The sequence below is a fragment of the Epinephelus lanceolatus genome, chromosome 16 (genome assembly GCF_041903045.1).
Source record: "Epinephelus lanceolatus isolate andai-2023 chromosome 16, ASM4190304v1, whole genome shotgun sequence".
NCBI lineage: Eukaryota > Metazoa > Chordata > Actinopteri > Perciformes > Serranidae > Epinephelus > Epinephelus lanceolatus.
The window spans coordinates 1,724,425-1,742,176 of record NC_135749.1 but is presented as its reverse complement, the minus strand read 5'-3'; the positions used below and the strand labels follow the sequence as shown (position 1 = coordinate 1,742,176).

At 44.6% G+C, this 17,752-nt stretch overlaps 1 protein-coding gene and 1 long non-coding RNA gene across 3 annotated transcripts; one reads left to right on the top strand and one right to left on the bottom strand.

Annotated features, from left to right (window-relative positions):
• The first annotated feature begins 871 nt into the window (after positions 1–871).
• On the top strand, positions 872–17,499 carry LOC117263261 (uncharacterized). 2 transcript variants are annotated; one of them, XM_033636490.2, is made up of 6 exons: positions 872–1,323; positions 4,431–4,983; positions 5,621–5,670; positions 6,219–6,352; positions 14,349–14,515; positions 16,401–17,499. In XM_033636490.2, exons 1-6 carry the CDS (start codon positions 1,103–1,105, stop codon positions 16,569–16,571), a joined length of 1,296 nt encoding a protein of 431 aa, XP_033492381.1. In that variant the 5' UTR covers positions 872–1,102; the 3' UTR covers positions 16,572–17,499. The 2 variants fall into 2 exon arrangements, with proteins under 2 accessions (XP_033492381.1, XP_033492382.1); XM_033636491.2 differs by having other exon boundaries at positions 874–1,039.
• On the bottom strand, positions 4,877–16,475 carry LOC117263263 (uncharacterized). The gene is made up of 3 exons (XR_004502175.2): positions 16,352–16,475; positions 13,180–13,267; positions 4,877–5,013 (listed from the first exon to the last, which is right to left on the bottom strand). It is a non-coding gene; the product is annotated as an uncharacterized LOC117263263 (long non-coding RNA).
• Positions 17,500–17,752: the final 253 nt, after the last annotated feature.

Below are 17,752 nucleotides of genomic sequence, written 5' to 3'. Positions count from 1 at the left end.
AATTTAATTTGACCTCTCAACACATTCACAAATGTAAATTTATATTTTATATATTATTATTATATTATTATTATATAGCCTATTATATATTTTATATAAAAATATATATTTTTTGTATTTATGTATTTATTTTGTTTATTTAGATTGTGAACGATTTCTTCCTCACAAAACAAAAACAGCTGTCAAAACGATAAAGTGAAACCTCTGTAACACCCGCTTTATTTTAATTTATCTTACATTTGTTTTACTTTCATTGTCTCGGTGCTCCGTGTGTGTGCGTGTGTGTGTGTGTGTGTGTGTGTTCGGACATGTGTCAAAATAAAGTTCAGTAATTAAAAATAAAGTTTTGATAAATGTCACTTTTGCAAAGATCATTTTAAACTAATCGAAATGTTGGATGTGCTAATTATTTACACTTATTTTCAAACTCCATTTTAAATATTTTTTTTTTATCTTTGCACCCCCTGTCTGCACTTTTACTATTTACTATTTTTGAATTAATTATTTTTGAATTAATTTTACCTTTTATATCTTTTTTCTCTTTACTCTTTTTTGTAAATCTGTATCTCTTATTATATTTTACATTTAATTGCTCTGTAAAACACTTTGAATCTGCTGCTGTTTGAGATGCGCTTAACAAATAAAGCTGCTTTGTCTCAGTGTGATTATTAATGTAGAAAAGTAAACTAATCAATAAGTTATTATCGATATTATTATTGTTAGCAGCAGCAGCCTGTCAGAGTCCGTCATGTGTTGAGCTGGGCTGTAGTTTATTTTAATTTATTCATCAGACTCTCCAATAAACTGAGTTTCTGTTTCCCATGACACACCTCCTGCAAATGACGGAGAGTGTGTGTGTGTGTGTGTGTGTGTGTCGCAGGCTCTCCTCCTTTAAGAAGGACTCTCGATCAGAGGACAAGTCGAGGCAGCAGTGAAGGTGTGACGGCGGCAGCAGAGTCCTGAGGAGGAGGAGGAGGAAGAGGAGGCCCCACGGAGCCACTCGTGTCGCGGGTGGAAACTTTGCTCAACTTCTCCTGATGTCAGTCTTCAGTCTGTCAGTCCTCATCTGACACCGTGTGTGTGTGTGTGTGTGTGTGTGTGTATGTGGGAGCTCAGAGGTGTGAGTCGGTGCGGCTGGAGGAGCCCTGAACAAGTCTGGAGACAGGAGGAGGACCAGGTTGGATTTCCCCGTCTTTGTGAACCTGAGCTCGGCGCTGCAGGATCCGGAACCCTCAGATCCCTCAGGACCCTCAGGTCATGTTTGTGTCGCTCGAGAGATCTGCAGGAACCCACCGAGCTGTTTGAACCCTGCAGCAGCGGCAGGTAACTGAGACACGCTGCTGTGTTTCCACAGAGCTGAGCTGAGGTCCGTCACAGCTGCTGTGTGTGTGTGTGTGTGCATTCAAACTGTCATCACACATTATGACACGGACCAGGACCAGGACCAGGACCAGGATCAGGACCAGGATCAGGACCAGGATCACTTCCTCATTTGATAACTTTGGCTCTGAGCTCCAGGGATGAACAGCTTCTGCTCTCATGTTCAGTTGTAGAGTTTGTACGGAGGCTCAGTGCAGCCAAGATAAATTTAAATCAAAATACTGAGTTTAAGTCAAATCATTAGAAACTGAGTTAAAGTGTTTGAATACACAGAGAACATGAAGCAGTTACTGTCACAATATTTTCAATTAATTATTTCTTTTTTAATATTTCATTTACGTTAATTTACGTTTCTGTAAATCTGAAACTGAAGATTTGTTGCATTTATTTCGGTCCTCATGTGGCAACTTTTGGACGATTATCAAAAGACGGCTGCATCAAGTTTGAATTTTAATTTTAACCATGTGCTCTCAAACAGTCACGCTCTGTGGATTAAGAAATGATCGTCCTCGCGTTTTAAACACTGTGATATTATTAGGAAGAAGATTCAAAGCGATCGGGAAAGTGGAGCGATTTCCTTTTTTTCAGGAGGTGTTTTTGCTCCGAGGCAGGAAAAACTGAGCGACTATGAAAAAAGCTGGATGAGATTAAGGCCACGTTTAGAAGAAGGATGATTATGACATCATTCATTTGTTGTTTTCAGTTGTTTTGTTGTTGATTAGTTTGTTTTTAGCCCCTTTTCCACCGCAGGAACTTTTCTCATTTACCCGGGATTTTGAAAAACTTCCGCGCGTTTCCACTGAAATTACCCGAGTAAAAAACTTTCCCTCAACCCCACATTTACCCTGGAAACAGTACCTAGTAGGGGGGTGGGACTTTTCAGATTACCTGGAGGGGCGGGGCTGTGTGCTGAAGAACACTGATTGGTGGAGCACACACTTGCAGCGTTCTGCACTTCCTGGTACGAGCAGCCGCTGCAAACTTTATTTCATTTCTACAAGTTTCACTTTGTTTGTGTTTTGATTAAAGATGGGTGCTGACACCTGGTACTGAATTAGCCCCGGAGCTACATTATCACAGACCGTAGTATTGATCAGCTCTAACGTATCAGTTCTTCTGTGCTGAACTCCTCCACATACACACACACACACACACACACACACACACCGACACGACATGATAACTGGTGAACAGCTGAGCGGCCGCGGTGGAAACGAACTGAAGATAACTCGTAAGTGACTGGAGTTGACTGCAGCTACACTCGTTACTGTAAGTGACATTAACCCTGAGAGAGTAAGAAGCCAATACTTTATCAATACATGTGTAAACATGTAAACATGTAGACAGTGATATTCAATAGGCTCCGCCCACAGTCTCTCATCCACCGTCACTAACGTTATGTCTGACACAAGGACACGTTAGTTTGACTCTTATCTTAAAATACTTTTAAAGAAACAGCCCCCACTCTCTACACCAGCACGTAATACAGGACACTCGCCGAATCATCTACATCATCACGCTAATTTGAATAAATGTTCAGAAACTTTGAGGTGCGATGGAAACACAAACCACACAGATTACCAGGAATTCTTTTAGCCAGGTGAATAAATTCCTGGTAATAAAAGTTCCTGGAAATGTGAGTGGAAAAGGGGCGAATGTTTCTTTTCCTTCATTTGACTACCACACAGCAGGTCTGTGTCAGTAGCTGTGTTTCCATCCAAAAGTGATTTGAATCATTGGGAAATGTGCATTAAAAGAAATACGAATCCTGTGTGTTTCCATTAAATCTACGGACTTTGGTGAAAACTATGAACTCGCGCGAGTTTTCCGCAGAACCGGAAACAAAACAAGTCTCGCATTCTTCTTCTTCTACGTTTTCTGGCGGTTGGCAACCAGCTTGTAAATGCATTACCGCCTTCCCAACCCGGAGTGTGGATATCACCATGGAGAGAGGTGCGCTACGTCAGACTTAATTCAAACATAACTGTTTCCATCCCCCGTTTTGCGAATCAACATTTTTTCGAATCAACCAAAACCCGGCTAAAGCGAGCGTATTTTAGTTTGTGCGAATCTGGAGGTTTTAATTCGAATTTTGGCGTTTCCATCATAATTTTCCGATGCAATACTTCTAGATGCGCATCTACACAGGCTGGTGGAAACATGGCTTGTGATGATGTGTTAAAGTGTCGTCGTGTAATTTGTGTTTGTTTTGTTTAAATTAATTTTAAAAGAAATGCCAATTATATATGGAGCCGCACCGCCATCTCTCTCCCTCTGAGGCTCAAGAGAAAAATAAAAGAAAGCAAAAACCAAAAAAACACAGAAAAAGGAAACAGACGGTGACGTCACATTTCAATTAATGTGACAGCAATACAAATACAAATATTTTTGAACACAGTTTAATCACACACACACACACACACACAGCCAGGTTAAAGCTTTTAAGTCACAACAAAATTACAAGTTTACAAATTTGAATTTCTAAGTGAAATATCTTAAATACCATATTAACCCTTTCCTCGCCAGACTAAATATTATTTTAAGTTTCCAGCCACCGCCAGCATTTCTGATCCCATTCACTCATATTTCCAGACCCACAGAATAATTTGTTCTGTGAATGTGTGAACAGTGAATACATCAAACTAAAGGAGACACCTTCTGTTTTTTATTCCGTTTCTTTTTTTAATCAACATTTGAATTTTGCATTTTCATAAAAAAGAAAACAAAAAAAATTTTGTTTGGCAAATTAATGTCGTCAAATTTTTGACATAGCAATAAATTCATTACTCAGATACATGTTTACAAAGCAGACAGACGTTTGCTGCTTGTCTTTTTATTCATTTAACTCTTGTGTGTAAATGAAGAGTTTACAAGGCGTTTCTAAGACGGCGTTGGTTCCTCATGACCTGTCGGTCAGTGAGCAGAGACAGTTTTGTATTTGTTGCGTTTCCCAGCCCCCGTGCTCTGCTGTATTTACCAGGCTGTGCTTCGCTGCAGCTCTGATCTCCTCTTCATCCTCTCACCTTCTCTCTGGTCTTTGTCTTTTTCAGGTTTTCACAGCACTTCCTTTTCCAACCCTACTCCATCACTCAGACCGCTACCATGCGCAGGTTCAGCTCTGAGGGATCCCTCCTGGATCTCGACTTCCTCCCATGGAAAAGGGTGGCACTGAACAGCCCACATTATGAGAGGAGCCAGGACCCCGGCACCTACACACCTCACTTGACGGACGATGAGCTGGGCGAGCGCTCACCCGTCCTGACTCCCACCATCCTGGAGCCGGGAGCGAGTCCCGGCCAGGCGGGGAAGAGGGAGCTGACCAAGGAGCAGAGCATCAGTGTGGAGAACCTGAGCGAGCTGCAGAAACAGGACAAGAACTACCTGGAAGTGTGTGTGATCAACGACGGCTGCAGGGCCTACAGTGACAGCCAGCTGGCCCCGGGCCCCCAGGGCAGCACGGAGAGCATGGAGAGAGACGATCTGCCCTCCCCGTCTACTCCCTCCTCCTCCAACCCTTTCTCCTCCAAGTACCAGCACAGACACCACCACCATAGAGCCAAACTGTCCGCCGCTAAACTGCACCTCAAGAGTCTCTTTGGACAGGTGGGTCAGTTCAGTCTCTCCTGGCAGGTTCTGAAAAAGACATATTTATTACTCTGTGTTTATTTTTTTGACATTTTGTCAACAATTTTTGGAAATTTTATGAGTATTTTTCAGACATTTATTTAATTTTTTCAGACATTTTAAAAATATTTTCCGGACATTTTATTAATTTTTTTAAGACATTTTATTTGTTTTTTTTTCAGGTATATTGTAATTGCCACTGTTATGAAATATTGACTAATTAAATGAACCAGTTATGCTTCGGTAAACAGTTGAAGTTCAACATTTTAACATATTAACATAATTAAACATAATGTGCTTCGAGCACTTCGCTGAGATCACACAGCTACTGAGCTCCACGTCAGTGACTCCATCTGCTGATGACGACCACGTGAAAAGGTTGAAATCTTTGCAGAAGGTCATTAAATGTACCGTGTGCTCAGATTGTTGAGAGAGTTAAGTAGAGTCGGAAAATAAGAATTAAAAATGATCGTGACTCTGCGCACAAGATGACAAACACACTGTCGCTTAGTTTACAGACTTGTTTCTATGTGTCAGTGACACCTGGAGTATTTTACACTAAAAGCTGCTTGATGGTTTCTCAGATCTCCAGTGAACTTTGTGGTTTCTCTTTCAGAGTCCTCATTCCTCACACTCCAACCTGGCCAACACAGAGCACAAAGAGAGGTGAGAGTCCTGTTTGTTTCAGGTGCTAAATGTTTCTGATTGACAGACAGATATTATCTCAGGTAAAATAAGACAACAGCAGGGTGCCGAGCTGTTTGGCCTCCAGGTGTTACTCAGATAAGGAGTTTGACGCCTGCTGGTTCACCTGTCAACAAGCCAGACACTGAGGCGTGGTAGCTGAGGAAAGAGATTGATTGGCTACGATCTGGTACCTGAGCCAAAGATTCTCGAGGCAGTGCTGAGAACCAGTCGGACATTAAACAACTTCGCCACAATATCTGAATTTTGGAAGCAGGAAAGGATGAAACGCCCTCATAAAAAGATCTACCCACGTCTGATCCATGAGCTCTGCATTGAACGAGTCTAGATGAGTCAGACGATGGTGGATATCCCTGGAAGTAATTTGGGCAGTAATTCTAGTGTTATCTTATAAGATTGTTGTGGAGCCACACAGCGTCCTGATGACATGTGATGATAGCCATGTCTTTTGGCACAAACTGACTGACGTCTGCTGTCTCTCTCTGTCCTGTTGTGCTCCTGGTCCACAGTGTCACAGAGAAGAGGTCTCGCCTGCTCTTCATGCGTCAGTGGAGTCAGGTGGGCCACGGTAAGAGGAGCAGGATCAGTCGGGAGGAGCTGGAGAAGTGGGCCGAGTCCCTGAACGCTCTGCTGGACAGCCAAAGTAAGTCTGCTGCTTCGTTGTGGGGTTGGAGGTTGATTTAGCCAAAAGAACATGTTAATGGCTCATGAAGGCATTGGTTTGAGGAAGTAAAGGAATCTCCTTTTTTTATGTGCAAGTTGATTAATGTGATTATTTTCCATTTAAATCACTGAACAAACCAGATCAATGGGCGGCAGTACAGACGTCTGGAACCAAGATAACTTGTGATGTAGATAACGTTTGAGGCTGCTCTCACACCTGCCCTGTTTGGTTCAGTTCAGTCAAACTCAGGTGTGTTTGCCCCCTCAGTGCGGTTCATTTGTGCAGGTGTGAACACAGCAAAACAACCGGACCGAGACCTTCTTGAAGAGGTGGTCTCAGTCCGGTTCCAAAGGAACTCTGGTGCAGTTGGTTTGTGGTGAGAAGGTGTTCTGACCTGGATGTGAAGCAACTGCAGTCACATGACACATTGTTTGGGTTAAACATGAGCATGTTACAGTCCTGGAGGATTATTAATGTGCACCTCCTCCTGTACTGCCTTAATATGCACATTCAGCATATCCAATGCATCAAAACATTGTTTTCTAGTTGGAGCCGCGCCTCGTTTTCAAACTGTATGCTTTGACTAAAATGAACAATGACAGCAATATAGTCCACGATGAGCAGCGCTAAAATCAACCTGCGTAGTTGTCCCTCCATTGTGACATTAGAAAGTGTCACATTTATCTTGCAAGTGTACTCTTCTTCAACGTTTGCTTTACTTCCTGGATTTTTCCCACATGGAAATTCTGACCAATCAAGAGCAGCTTTCTCACACAAGGCATTTGATCTGGTCCTCTTGTAAATGCTGCCGTGAGAACACCAACCAACTCTAGGCAATTATACAACTTTGGAACAATATGAGTCAAAGGAGACAGCAGTCCTGTTAGAAGTGTGTCTGAGGTTGGCTGATCCGTCCAAAGGAAGGGGTCTCAAATTAACATTAAATTGCTTTGGACTGAGTGGTATCTAACGGCGAGGACTGCAGATTGCAACCAGCTGAAACTTCTCGCCTTTAGGATTCCTTCAGCGTTTGTCCTTCAGGAGGTTTTCACCGGGAGCCAAACTGTCCACAGAGGTCTCTTCCTCCAAAACAAACGCTCATCGGACTGTTTGTCCGTTTTATCTGTTTCAGTTACCTTTTAAGAAGCAAACAAAGAACATAAGCCAGAACAGAAATCTTGTTTGTCCTCGCTGTCACAGACGTAAAGGTAACAATGTGCCAATAAAACAGGAGAAGAAGAAGAAGACCCACAGCTAATGTAAACACTCCAGACTTTAAAACATACACAGGCTTTATGGGTGTTTTATGAGGTTGACATGTATTCAACATGCTTACATACATAAGGCCTGAGGGCTGATACATGTAGCTTCAGCTGATGTTAGCTGATAACTCGTCTGCACTTTTCATGGCGGCTCTGAACTCTACACCCTGACATTTCACTGACTGACCACTTCTGCCTTGGAGAAATGTTTGTGCAACCAAAAGTCAAATCTGTCTCAAGTTCCCCTGCGTCGGTCTGAACTCAAATGTTACCGCAGTGATGTTGACATCCGAGCTGACGTCACTGGTTACTGTGTGCCGTGCAGTAAAACCAAGAGAGCAGCACTTCCCCTGACCCCACCGCTGCATCTATGAATAGCACAGAGAGTTAACACTACCACAAGATGCTCATAAATCACTGCCCCTACAGCACATCGCACCAGCCTGACATTAACTAGGGTTAAAGTTGCAGCACTGCAGGTTAGGACACGTCTGCACAGGTGGATTCCTTAATCACTTCTTTGTTTCCTGGTAGTAATGTTTCTGATGGCGTGTTCCAGTAACCTCCATGATGACACCCACATCATTGTCACCCTCGTCAGCCAAACCTGGACAGGCTCTGATCAACCCTCTGATAACACAGCACTACAGGATTCTTTAGATGCCACAGAATGTTTCCATAACTGATAATCATGTGCCCGTTTACTACAAGTGATGTTCCTAAATTTATCACTTGTCAAGTCATTAATGTGCTTTTTATAACCACCAGACAGCCTCTGCTTTCTGTTTATTTCTTTTCTTATGAACTTTGTTTGACATTAGTGTTAAAGCACTTGTGAATGACAGTGTGATGTAGTTAAAGTCAGGGGAAGAGTAGAGATATGGACAAAAATATAGTCCAGATTCAGTGGGTTATTATTCAGGGACAGCTGGAAAGGTCATTTTCTTCACACAGGCGAAGAACAGCCCCCACGTCTTTTTCAATTTCCCCGGAGAGCCTCTTGGTGTATGTCGGATTTCTCAGGCTGTAAATCACTGAGAGTCTCTTTTATCCACAAAGTGTGGGAGCGCTGTGGTGGTGGTAGAAAATACCGACATATATATCGTGTATCACCAGTCAGCCCTATTAGACGTCTAACCAGTAATGTTACGAAAGCTACAAGATCTGCTCTGAGCTTAAGCAAAGGCAACTGAGAGATGCTGAACAGGGCTGTAACGGCATTCAGCTCAAACAATGTCCCACTTACCTCTGATGAAACGTTAAAAACACAGTCCAGTAGTTATGCAGCGATACGACCAAAACATATGTGCGTGTGTTGCAGGTGTGTGATGACATTTTTCACTAGAGGGGTCAATATTTTCATACATTTGAAATCGTCTAACTTAAGTTTATTAATTTACATTGAGTCAACTCATGTCTGGCACAGACAGATGAGGCATGTGTTAGACCACAGGTTGGAACATGTGTTAGACCACAGGTTGGACCATGTGTTAGACCACAGGTTGGACCATGTGTTAGACCACAGGTTGGACTATGTGTTAGACCACAGGTTGGACCATGTGTTAGACCACAGGTTGGAGCATGTGTTAGACCACAGGTTGGACCATGTGTTAGACCACAGGTTGGACCATGTGTTAGACCACAGGTTGGACCATGTGTTAGACCACAGGTTGGACCATGTGTTAGACCACAGGTTGGACTATGTGTTAGACCACAGGTTGGACCATGTGTTAGACCACAGGTTGGACCATGTGTTAGACCACAGGTTGGACCATGTGTTAGACCACAGGTTGGACCATGTGTTAGACCACAGGTTGGACCATGTGTTAGACCACAGGTTGGACTATGTGTTAGACCACAGGTTGGACCATGTGTTAGACCACAGGTTGGACCATGTGTTAGACCACAGGTTGGAGCATGTGTTAGACCACAGGTTGGACCATGTGTTAGACCACAGGTTGGACTATGTGTTAGACCACAGGTTGGACTATGTGTTAGACCACAGGTTGGACCATGTGTTAGACCACAGGTTGGACCACGTGTTAGACCACAGGTTGGGCTATGTGTTAGACCACAGGTTGGACCATGTGTTAGACCACAGGTTGGACCACGTGTTAGACCACAGGTTGGACTATGTGTTAGACCACAGGTTGGAGCATGTGTTAGACCACAGGTTGGAGCATGTGTTAGACCACAGGTTGGAGCATGTGTTAGACCACAGGTTGGACCACGTGTTAGACCACAGGTTGGACCATGTGTTAGACCACAGGTTGGACTATGTGTTAGACCACAGGTTGGACCATGTGTTAGACCACAGGTTGGAGCATGTGTTAGACCACAGGTTGGACCATGTGTTAGACCACAGGTTGGACTATGTGTTAGACCACAGGTTGGACTATGTGTTAGACCACAGGTTGGACCACGTGTTAGACCACAGGTTGGACCACGTGTTAGACCACAGGTTGGACTACGTGTTAGACCACAGGTTGGACTATGTGTTAGACCACAGGTTGGACTATGTGTTAGACCACAGGTTGGAGCATGTGTTAGACCACAGGTTGGACTATGTGTTAGACCACAGGTTGGACTATGTGTTAGACCACAGGTTGGAGCATGTGTTAGACCACAGGTTGGAGCATGTGTTAGACCACAGGTTGGACCATGTGTTAGACCACAGGTTGGACCATGTGTTAGACCACAGGTTGGACTATGTGTTAGACCACAGGTTGGACTATGTGTTAGACCACAGGTTGGACTATGTGTTAGACCACAGGTTGGACCATGTGTTAGACCACAGGTTGGACTATGTGTTAGACCACAGGTTGGACTATGTGTTAGACCACAGGTTGGACCATGTGTTAGACCACAGGTTGGACTATGTGTTAGACCACAGGTTGGAGCATGTGTTAGATCACAGGTTGGACTATGTGTTAGACCACAGGTTGGACTATGTGTTAGACCACAGGTTGGAGCATGTGTTAGACCACAGGTTGGACTATGTGTTAGACCACAGGTTGGAGCATGTGTTAGACCACAGGTTGGAGCATGTGTTAGACCACAGGTTGGACTATGTGTTAGACCACAGGTTGGAGCATGTGTTAGACCACAGGTTGGAGCATGTGTTAGACCACAGGTTGGAGCATGTGTTAGACCACAGGTTGGACTATGTGTTAGACCACAGGTTGGAGCATGTGTTAGACCACAGGTTGGACCATGTGTTAGACCACAGGTTGGACTATGTGTTAGACCACAGGTTGGACTATGTGTTAGACCACAGGTTGGACTATGTGTTAGACCACAGGTTGGAGCATGTGTTAGACCACAGGTTGGAGCATGTGTTAGACCACAGGTTGGACCATGTGTTAGACCACAGGTTGGACTATGTGTTAGACCACAGGTTGGACTATGTGTTAGACCACAGGTTGGAGCATGTGTTAGACCACAGGTTGGACTATGTGTTAGACCACAGGTTGGACTATGTGTTAGACCACAGGTTGGACCATGTGTTAGACCACAGGTTGGAGCATGTGTTAGACCACAGGTTGGAGCATGTGTTAGACCACAGGTTGGAGCATGTGTTAGACCACAGGTTGGACCATGTGTTAGACCACAGGTTGGAGCATGTGTTAGACCACAGGTTGGACCATGTGTTAGACCACAGGTTGGACCATGTGTTAGACCACAGGTTGGAGCATGTGTTAGACCACAGGTTGGACCATGTGTTAGACCACAGGTTGGACCATGTGTTAGACCACAGGTTGGACCACGTGTTAGACCACAGGTTGGAGCATGTGTTAGACCACAGGTTGGACCATGTGTTAGACCACAGGTTGGAGCATGTGTTAGACCACAGGTTGGAGCATGTGTTAGACCACAGGTTGGACTATGTGTTAGACCACAGGTTGGACCATGTGTTAGACCACAGGTTGGACTATGTGTTAGACCACAGGTTGGAGCATGTGTTAGACCACAGGTTGGACTATGTGTTAGACCACAGGTTGGACCATGTGTTAGACCACAGGTTGGACCATGTGTTAGACCACAGGTTGGACTATGTGTTAGACCACAGGTTGGAGCATGTGTTAGACCACAGGTTGGACCATGTGTTAGAGCACAGGTTGGACTATGTGTTAGACCACAGGTTGGACCATGTGTTAGACCACAGGTTGGACCATGTGTTAGAGCACAGGTTGGACTATGTGTTAGACCACAGGTTGGAGCATGTGTTAGACCACAGGTTGGACCATGTGTTAGACCACAGGTTGGACCATGTGTTAGACCACAGGTTGGAGCATGTGTTAGACCACAGGTTGGAGCATGTGTTAGACCACAGGTTGGACCACGTGTTAGACCACAGGTTGGACTATGTGTTAGACCACAGGTTGGACCATGTGTTAGACCACAGGTTGGAGCATGTGTTAGACCACAGGTTGGACCATGTGTTAGACCACAGGTTGGACCACGTGTTAGACCACAGGTTGGACCATGTGTTAGACCACAGGTTGGACCATGTGTTAGACCACAGGTTGGACCACGTGTTAGACCACAGGTTGGACCACGTGTTAGACCACAGGTTGGACCATGTGTTAGACCACAGGTTGGACCACGTGTTAGACCACAGGTTGGACCATGTGTTAGACCACAGGTTGGACCACGTGTTAGACCACAGGTTGGACCACGTGTTAGACCACAGGTTGGACCACGTGTTAGACCACAGGTTGGACCACGTGTTAGACCACAGGTTGGACCACGTGTTAGACCACAGGTTGGAGCATGTGTTAGACCACAGGTTGGACCATGTGTTAGACCACAGGTTGGAGCATGTGTTAGACCACAGGTTGGACTATGTGTTAGACCACAGGTTGGACCAGGTGTTAGACCACAGGTTGGACCATGTGTTAGACCACAGGTTGGACTATGTGTTAGACCACAGGTTGGACCATGTGTTAGACCACAGGTTGGACCATGTGTTAGACCACAGGTTGGACTATGTGTTAGACCTAAACTTAAGTCAGGCTCTCTCTGCTTCTGCTGCTTTGATTTTGATCATTATTTGTTTGATCAGTCTCGTGTAAATTCCCCAGCTGTAAGAAAGTTCTCTGTAAAGTCATCTATCACATTCGTCCTCGCCTTGTAATGTAGTTAAAGTACAGAAGAATCTGACATCACCGCCTGACAGTAACAGAACTCCAACTCCATCACTGACGTCCAGATAAACAAGTAGACGGACGTCCAAAGAGCCGACGTGTGTCACAGACTAAGTGCTCAGTGAAATGGAAACAGCTTCTCTAACCAGAGGCACATAAACCTTTTACAGTGGTCCTCAGTCCTGACTGGAGGCCTGAACGCAGAGACAGAACAGATGAGCCATTAACAGATCCAACAACTAATGCTGCAACGCGAGCCCGCGCCCATTAAGTGACTTAATGTGTTGCTGGAAATGTTTCGTCTCTTCAGACCATCAGCTGTGATTTACTATGAGCTAAAACCCAGTCCACAGTGACGCATCTAATTACAGAGGAAGGAGGAGTAGTAATTTATTACCTCACATTCTTTGGAAGTATGAATCCAGTCTGAATGAAGCTTTGGGCTGCGATCAAAGTCTTCAAGTCTCTACAGGATGATTCTCAGACTGTGGAGAAATGAATGGAAGCAAACAGGTCATTTGAGGTGAAGCCCCACCTGCTGACACAAAGTGTTGTTTTAGTCATGATATCTTAGAAAGGAACATAAACCTGGGTTAATGTGACATACAGATCCTCTGTGCTGCTGTTATTTATCGTTATCGTGCAGTTAAAGGTGAGCGGCTGATGTAATAGTTTTGAAATGGTGTTTGAACTGCACCTGGCTCGACAGGCTGCTGCGCGCTGTAGCTCCACACTCACACTCAGTGTGTTCACGTTGAAGAAAATAGATTTATTGTGTCAGTCTGACTAAAACTGGACTTTTAAAATCCATGTAAACATCTTAGTCTGACTGAAGTCATAGTAAACTGAACTTCACAAAGTCACATAATGGGATTAGTGATGCTGTAAATAAATTTAACTGACTTTACTTCTTCCAAACTCGAGACATGCTGACGGACGTGTGCTGTATGTAACACACTGACTATGAAGAAGTACCTAAATTTATATAACTCCACTTCAAAACATCCAAACTATCCTGTAACCTTCGTGACATGCAGACGTCCTCTCACGTCCCAACAGTCCGATCATTTAGACATGATCTCATTTAACGTGTAGGAGCTACTTAATGCTTGAATATGTTTTGTGCACTCGGTGCTGTGACTGTATTTCACTCGCAGCTCGTCTGAGGCCGGACTGCAGCTCTCTGTGTGACTCGGCCTCCTTATCAGTGCCATGCTAATTCACCGTCCTGTGCGGCTGACGTGTGAGCTGTGGCATGTTGTAGGTGTGGTGTCGGTGGTTTGACGCGTCACTGTACAAAGTACTCTGTCATGGTTGAAACGGCGCACTGAAAACAAGCCGTTGATCAAAGCCCAGTAGGAAGTCAGCTGGAGCAGAGACGAAGGGCGTGTGCAGAGACTTGACAATGAACCTGGAAACACTTGTAGTTTGTGATGTACATATAAGGCCTGAGGGATGTTGTGTCAGTGTGTGGGTGTCCTCTTGACATGTGCGTAATGTGACGCTGCACTGTGAGGTAAGCCCCATTTATCTTCTCCCTCCTCCTCCTCCTCCTCCTCCTTCCAGCTGGTGTCTCTGTGTTTGGAGCATTCCTGCGCTCAGAGTTCAGCGAGGAGAATCTGCAGTTCTATCTGGCCTGTGAACAGTACAAACAGTCGTCCAACAACTTCAGCCTGCACCGGAGGGCCAAGGACATCAGTGCCACCTACATCCAGCCCGGCGCCCCCCGCGAGGTACACGCCCGCTTTAATATTCAGTATAGTGACATGCACCAACTTCTCCTCATTAAACAGGAAGTGTAACTCAGGTCCTGTCACACGTCTCTACCTCTCTTTCTTCCTTGTGTTTGCTGTACGACTCAGAGTGTGTGTGTCCCTCTGAACAATGTGCTCTGTGTGTTTTGGGTGCTCCTTGTGTTTTCAGAAACTTGTGTGGGCGGTTCATGACGTCACAGCGTCGAGTCAATAGCTGCATTCATGAAGAGCTGGTTTGTTTTGTTCCACAAATAGAAAGAGTTTAACCAGAATAAATAACCTCTGATGTCAATGCCTCACTTATAATATTTGTACATATACACTGTAAACCTTAATTCACTCACTTGTTTTGAGTCCACTGACACAAAATAAACGTGTCACATGACCCGTCTGACAGAATCAAAAACAGTGATGTTAAACTGGCATGAATTCCTTCATCATATGAGCATAAAAACACTGAGTTCACATTTTATTAAACTATAAAGTTCTGTCGCAGCGAGCTTTGGTCAAAGATACTGGATTACTACAAGATGGCCCACCTACAATATCCTCCCATTGTATGACATGGTTTACATTTCCGGTCTCCTAAGTAGGCGTTGTGCCCCGTAGCCCAATCAAAGACGAGTATCCCCAACCTCGCTTCTGTCAACATGTGTGTACCCTTACTGGCCGTAAGCTAAATAAATAGACTGTCTGTCAAAAAAATATTTTTTTCCAGCGGATGTCTTAGTTACAACATGATTGAGCTAACTGGAGTAGCTTCATGTCGTATCCGACAACGGGAGGCTTTTAACGGATGACGTCCTGATGTTAGCTTTGCTGTTGCTGTTAGCTGTCCCTGTCAGCTGATGCTTTCTAGACATCGTGATTTCCCAAAACTGAATAAATACCACACATAGCAACACAAAACTGCTTTGCTAGCTCAATCATGTTGTAACTAAGATATCTGCTGGAAAAAATATTTTTTAAATCCAGTATCTTTGGTGAAACTGCACTGATTTCAGCACCAGAGAGGAGATATCTGTTGCCAGATCTCGCGAGAGTGTGTTGTTGAGACAGAGACAGGTCTTGAACAAAGTAAATTTTCTCCTGATTTGTCCGTCTGAAATTTGCCATTTTGTGTCGGGATGTTCTGAAGATATGTGGCTTGTGATAAATGGGTCCAATATCTGCTTCCGTGACTATGGGGCGAAAGAATCGTCCATAATCTGTAATCATGTTCATTTCTCCCACTGAAGTCAATGGACTCAGGACCTGCTGTTAGTCTAAAGGGGCGTGGTGGTCGCCAACCCCACGTGACACTGATACAGGAAACTGACTCGCAGTGGACCGTCTTGGTTTGGTTTCAAGAGATGAACTCTGAACCAGGAAGTGATCTTTGTTTCACCTCAGCACAACTTTACGTCCAACACTGGGTTCATCCTGAAACCTGATCTCCTTTCTATGTTTCCTTCAGCTGCGTCTCTTCCACGCGTCTTAGCTCCGCCCTCGTTCGACATGGAGAAGAGATGAGAGGAAATCCTTCAGAGGAATGAGATGTCTTTGTCTCTGAAGTGTCACGTTTTTGTTCTCTGGTGTCAAGTTTTGTTTCCTCAAATTCAATTTTGCGTTCCCTCACACTGTGTTTAGCGTCGACTTTAATTCAGTTGCATTACCTCGCATTGTATTTTGCATCCCTCACCCTGTGTTGTGTCCCTTGCATGAAGCTTTTCACTCCCTCATGTTAAGTTTTGTGTTACATCACATTAAGGTTTGTGTTCAGTTGGTACAAACGTTAAAAGCTACAAGAGCAGATTCTAATACAGTGGAGCTGACCTCTACCTGAGTGTAGCACACACTAACTTCCTGTCTCGTCCTGTTGAAGGTGAACCTGGACAGTAAGACCAGAGACCTGACCATCCAGCTGCTGCAGGCTCCGTCTCACACCTCGCTGTCCCACGCACAGAAGCGTATCTACTCTCTGCTGGACACAGACTGTTATCCTCGCTTCCTGCAGTCCGACGTCTACCTCTCCTTACTCCGAGAGGCCGACTAGGAGCCGCCATGTTGAAGACACACCTGGACTCAGGAGGAGGAACAGCGGCTCAGTGGTTTCCAGAGCTTCCTAAACATTAACAACAATAAACTTAAACTTGTCATCAGAAGACGGAGCTGCTGTGCAGGAAGTGTAGAGATGAAACTAGGAGCAGAAGCTGATGCCTGTTGGACACTGTAGAACATAATTTAATATATGTTCTCCTCAAGAGATGTTAATTTTAATATTTCATGTTTCTGTTTCCCCTGCTGACAGTCTCTATGCTAAGCTAAGCTAAGCTAACCACGTCCTGACACCTGCTCCTTCACTGAACACACACATATTCGATTGATATGATCCTTTCATCAAAAAAAAGAAATTCCTATAAAGTTAAACTGTTCTTTACTTGGCTTCTCATTGGCTCTGAGAATGTGGAAAATCAGACGAGGCAGTTCTGTGTCCCTCCCTCCACATGACCCGTGCAACTCTGCAGCGCTGGTTGTAATGATTAAACATCCTCCCTGTGAGCGGCGAGCGTCCCCACAGTCCAGTGAGCCCGTCTGAGTTTCCTCTGCTGACAGAAAGGAAAAACAAGTTCAGCAAGAATGAGCTCTGTGCTGCTAAAGGTCAAAGTACGACGTGACTTACTTTTATAGTAAAGGTGGGAAACCTGAGCGAATGGACTCGGCAGGTGAAACGACTACGTGGCAACAGGAAGTTGGGATCAGTCATCGTCTAAACACACAAAGACAAACTGTGTACGACACAATGGCCTCAGAAACACTCCGTAATCTAAGTAGGTTGTTTGTAATGAGAATGTTGAGCAGCGTTTCCTGGACTGTTGAGTCTGAGAGGATGAGACACCTTCATCATGAGGAAGACCACTGTTAAAGAAACGGAGAAGTGATTGAGAGTTTGGAAGAGAAAGAAATAAAATCCTGATTTTGTATCTGTGTGTGTGTGTGTGTTGCTGAGATACTGAGCGACACAGGGTCAGAGCAAACATGAATGCACACTGCAGTCTGTGGTTGGTTCAAGACTTTAAAGGGATAGTTTGCATTTTTTGCAGTGGGATTGAATGAGATACTCACCTACAGTCAGTGCATTACTCACAGGTGATGGCGGTCGACACGCTCTCTGTTTGGAGAAGCAGACAGGACGACGGCCACAGAGGCTCAGCAGTACTTTGCTTCAGAGGTGTC

Bases quoted from the DNA above. Each gene is read 5' to 3' on its own strand.
- LOC117263261 (XM_033636490.2), top strand. From the start codon at position 1,103: ATGTGGGAGCTCAGAGGTGTGAGTCGGTGCGGCTGGAGGAGCCCTGAA. The intron at 1,324-4,430 runs GTAACTGAGACA...TGTCTTTTTCAG, and splicing joins GAACCCTGCAGCAGCGGCAG to GTTTTCACAGCACTTCCTTT. The intron at 6,353-14,348 runs GTAAGTCTGCTG...TCCTCCTTCCAG, and splicing joins CGCTCTGCTGGACAGCCAAA to CTGGTGTCTCTGTGTTTGGA.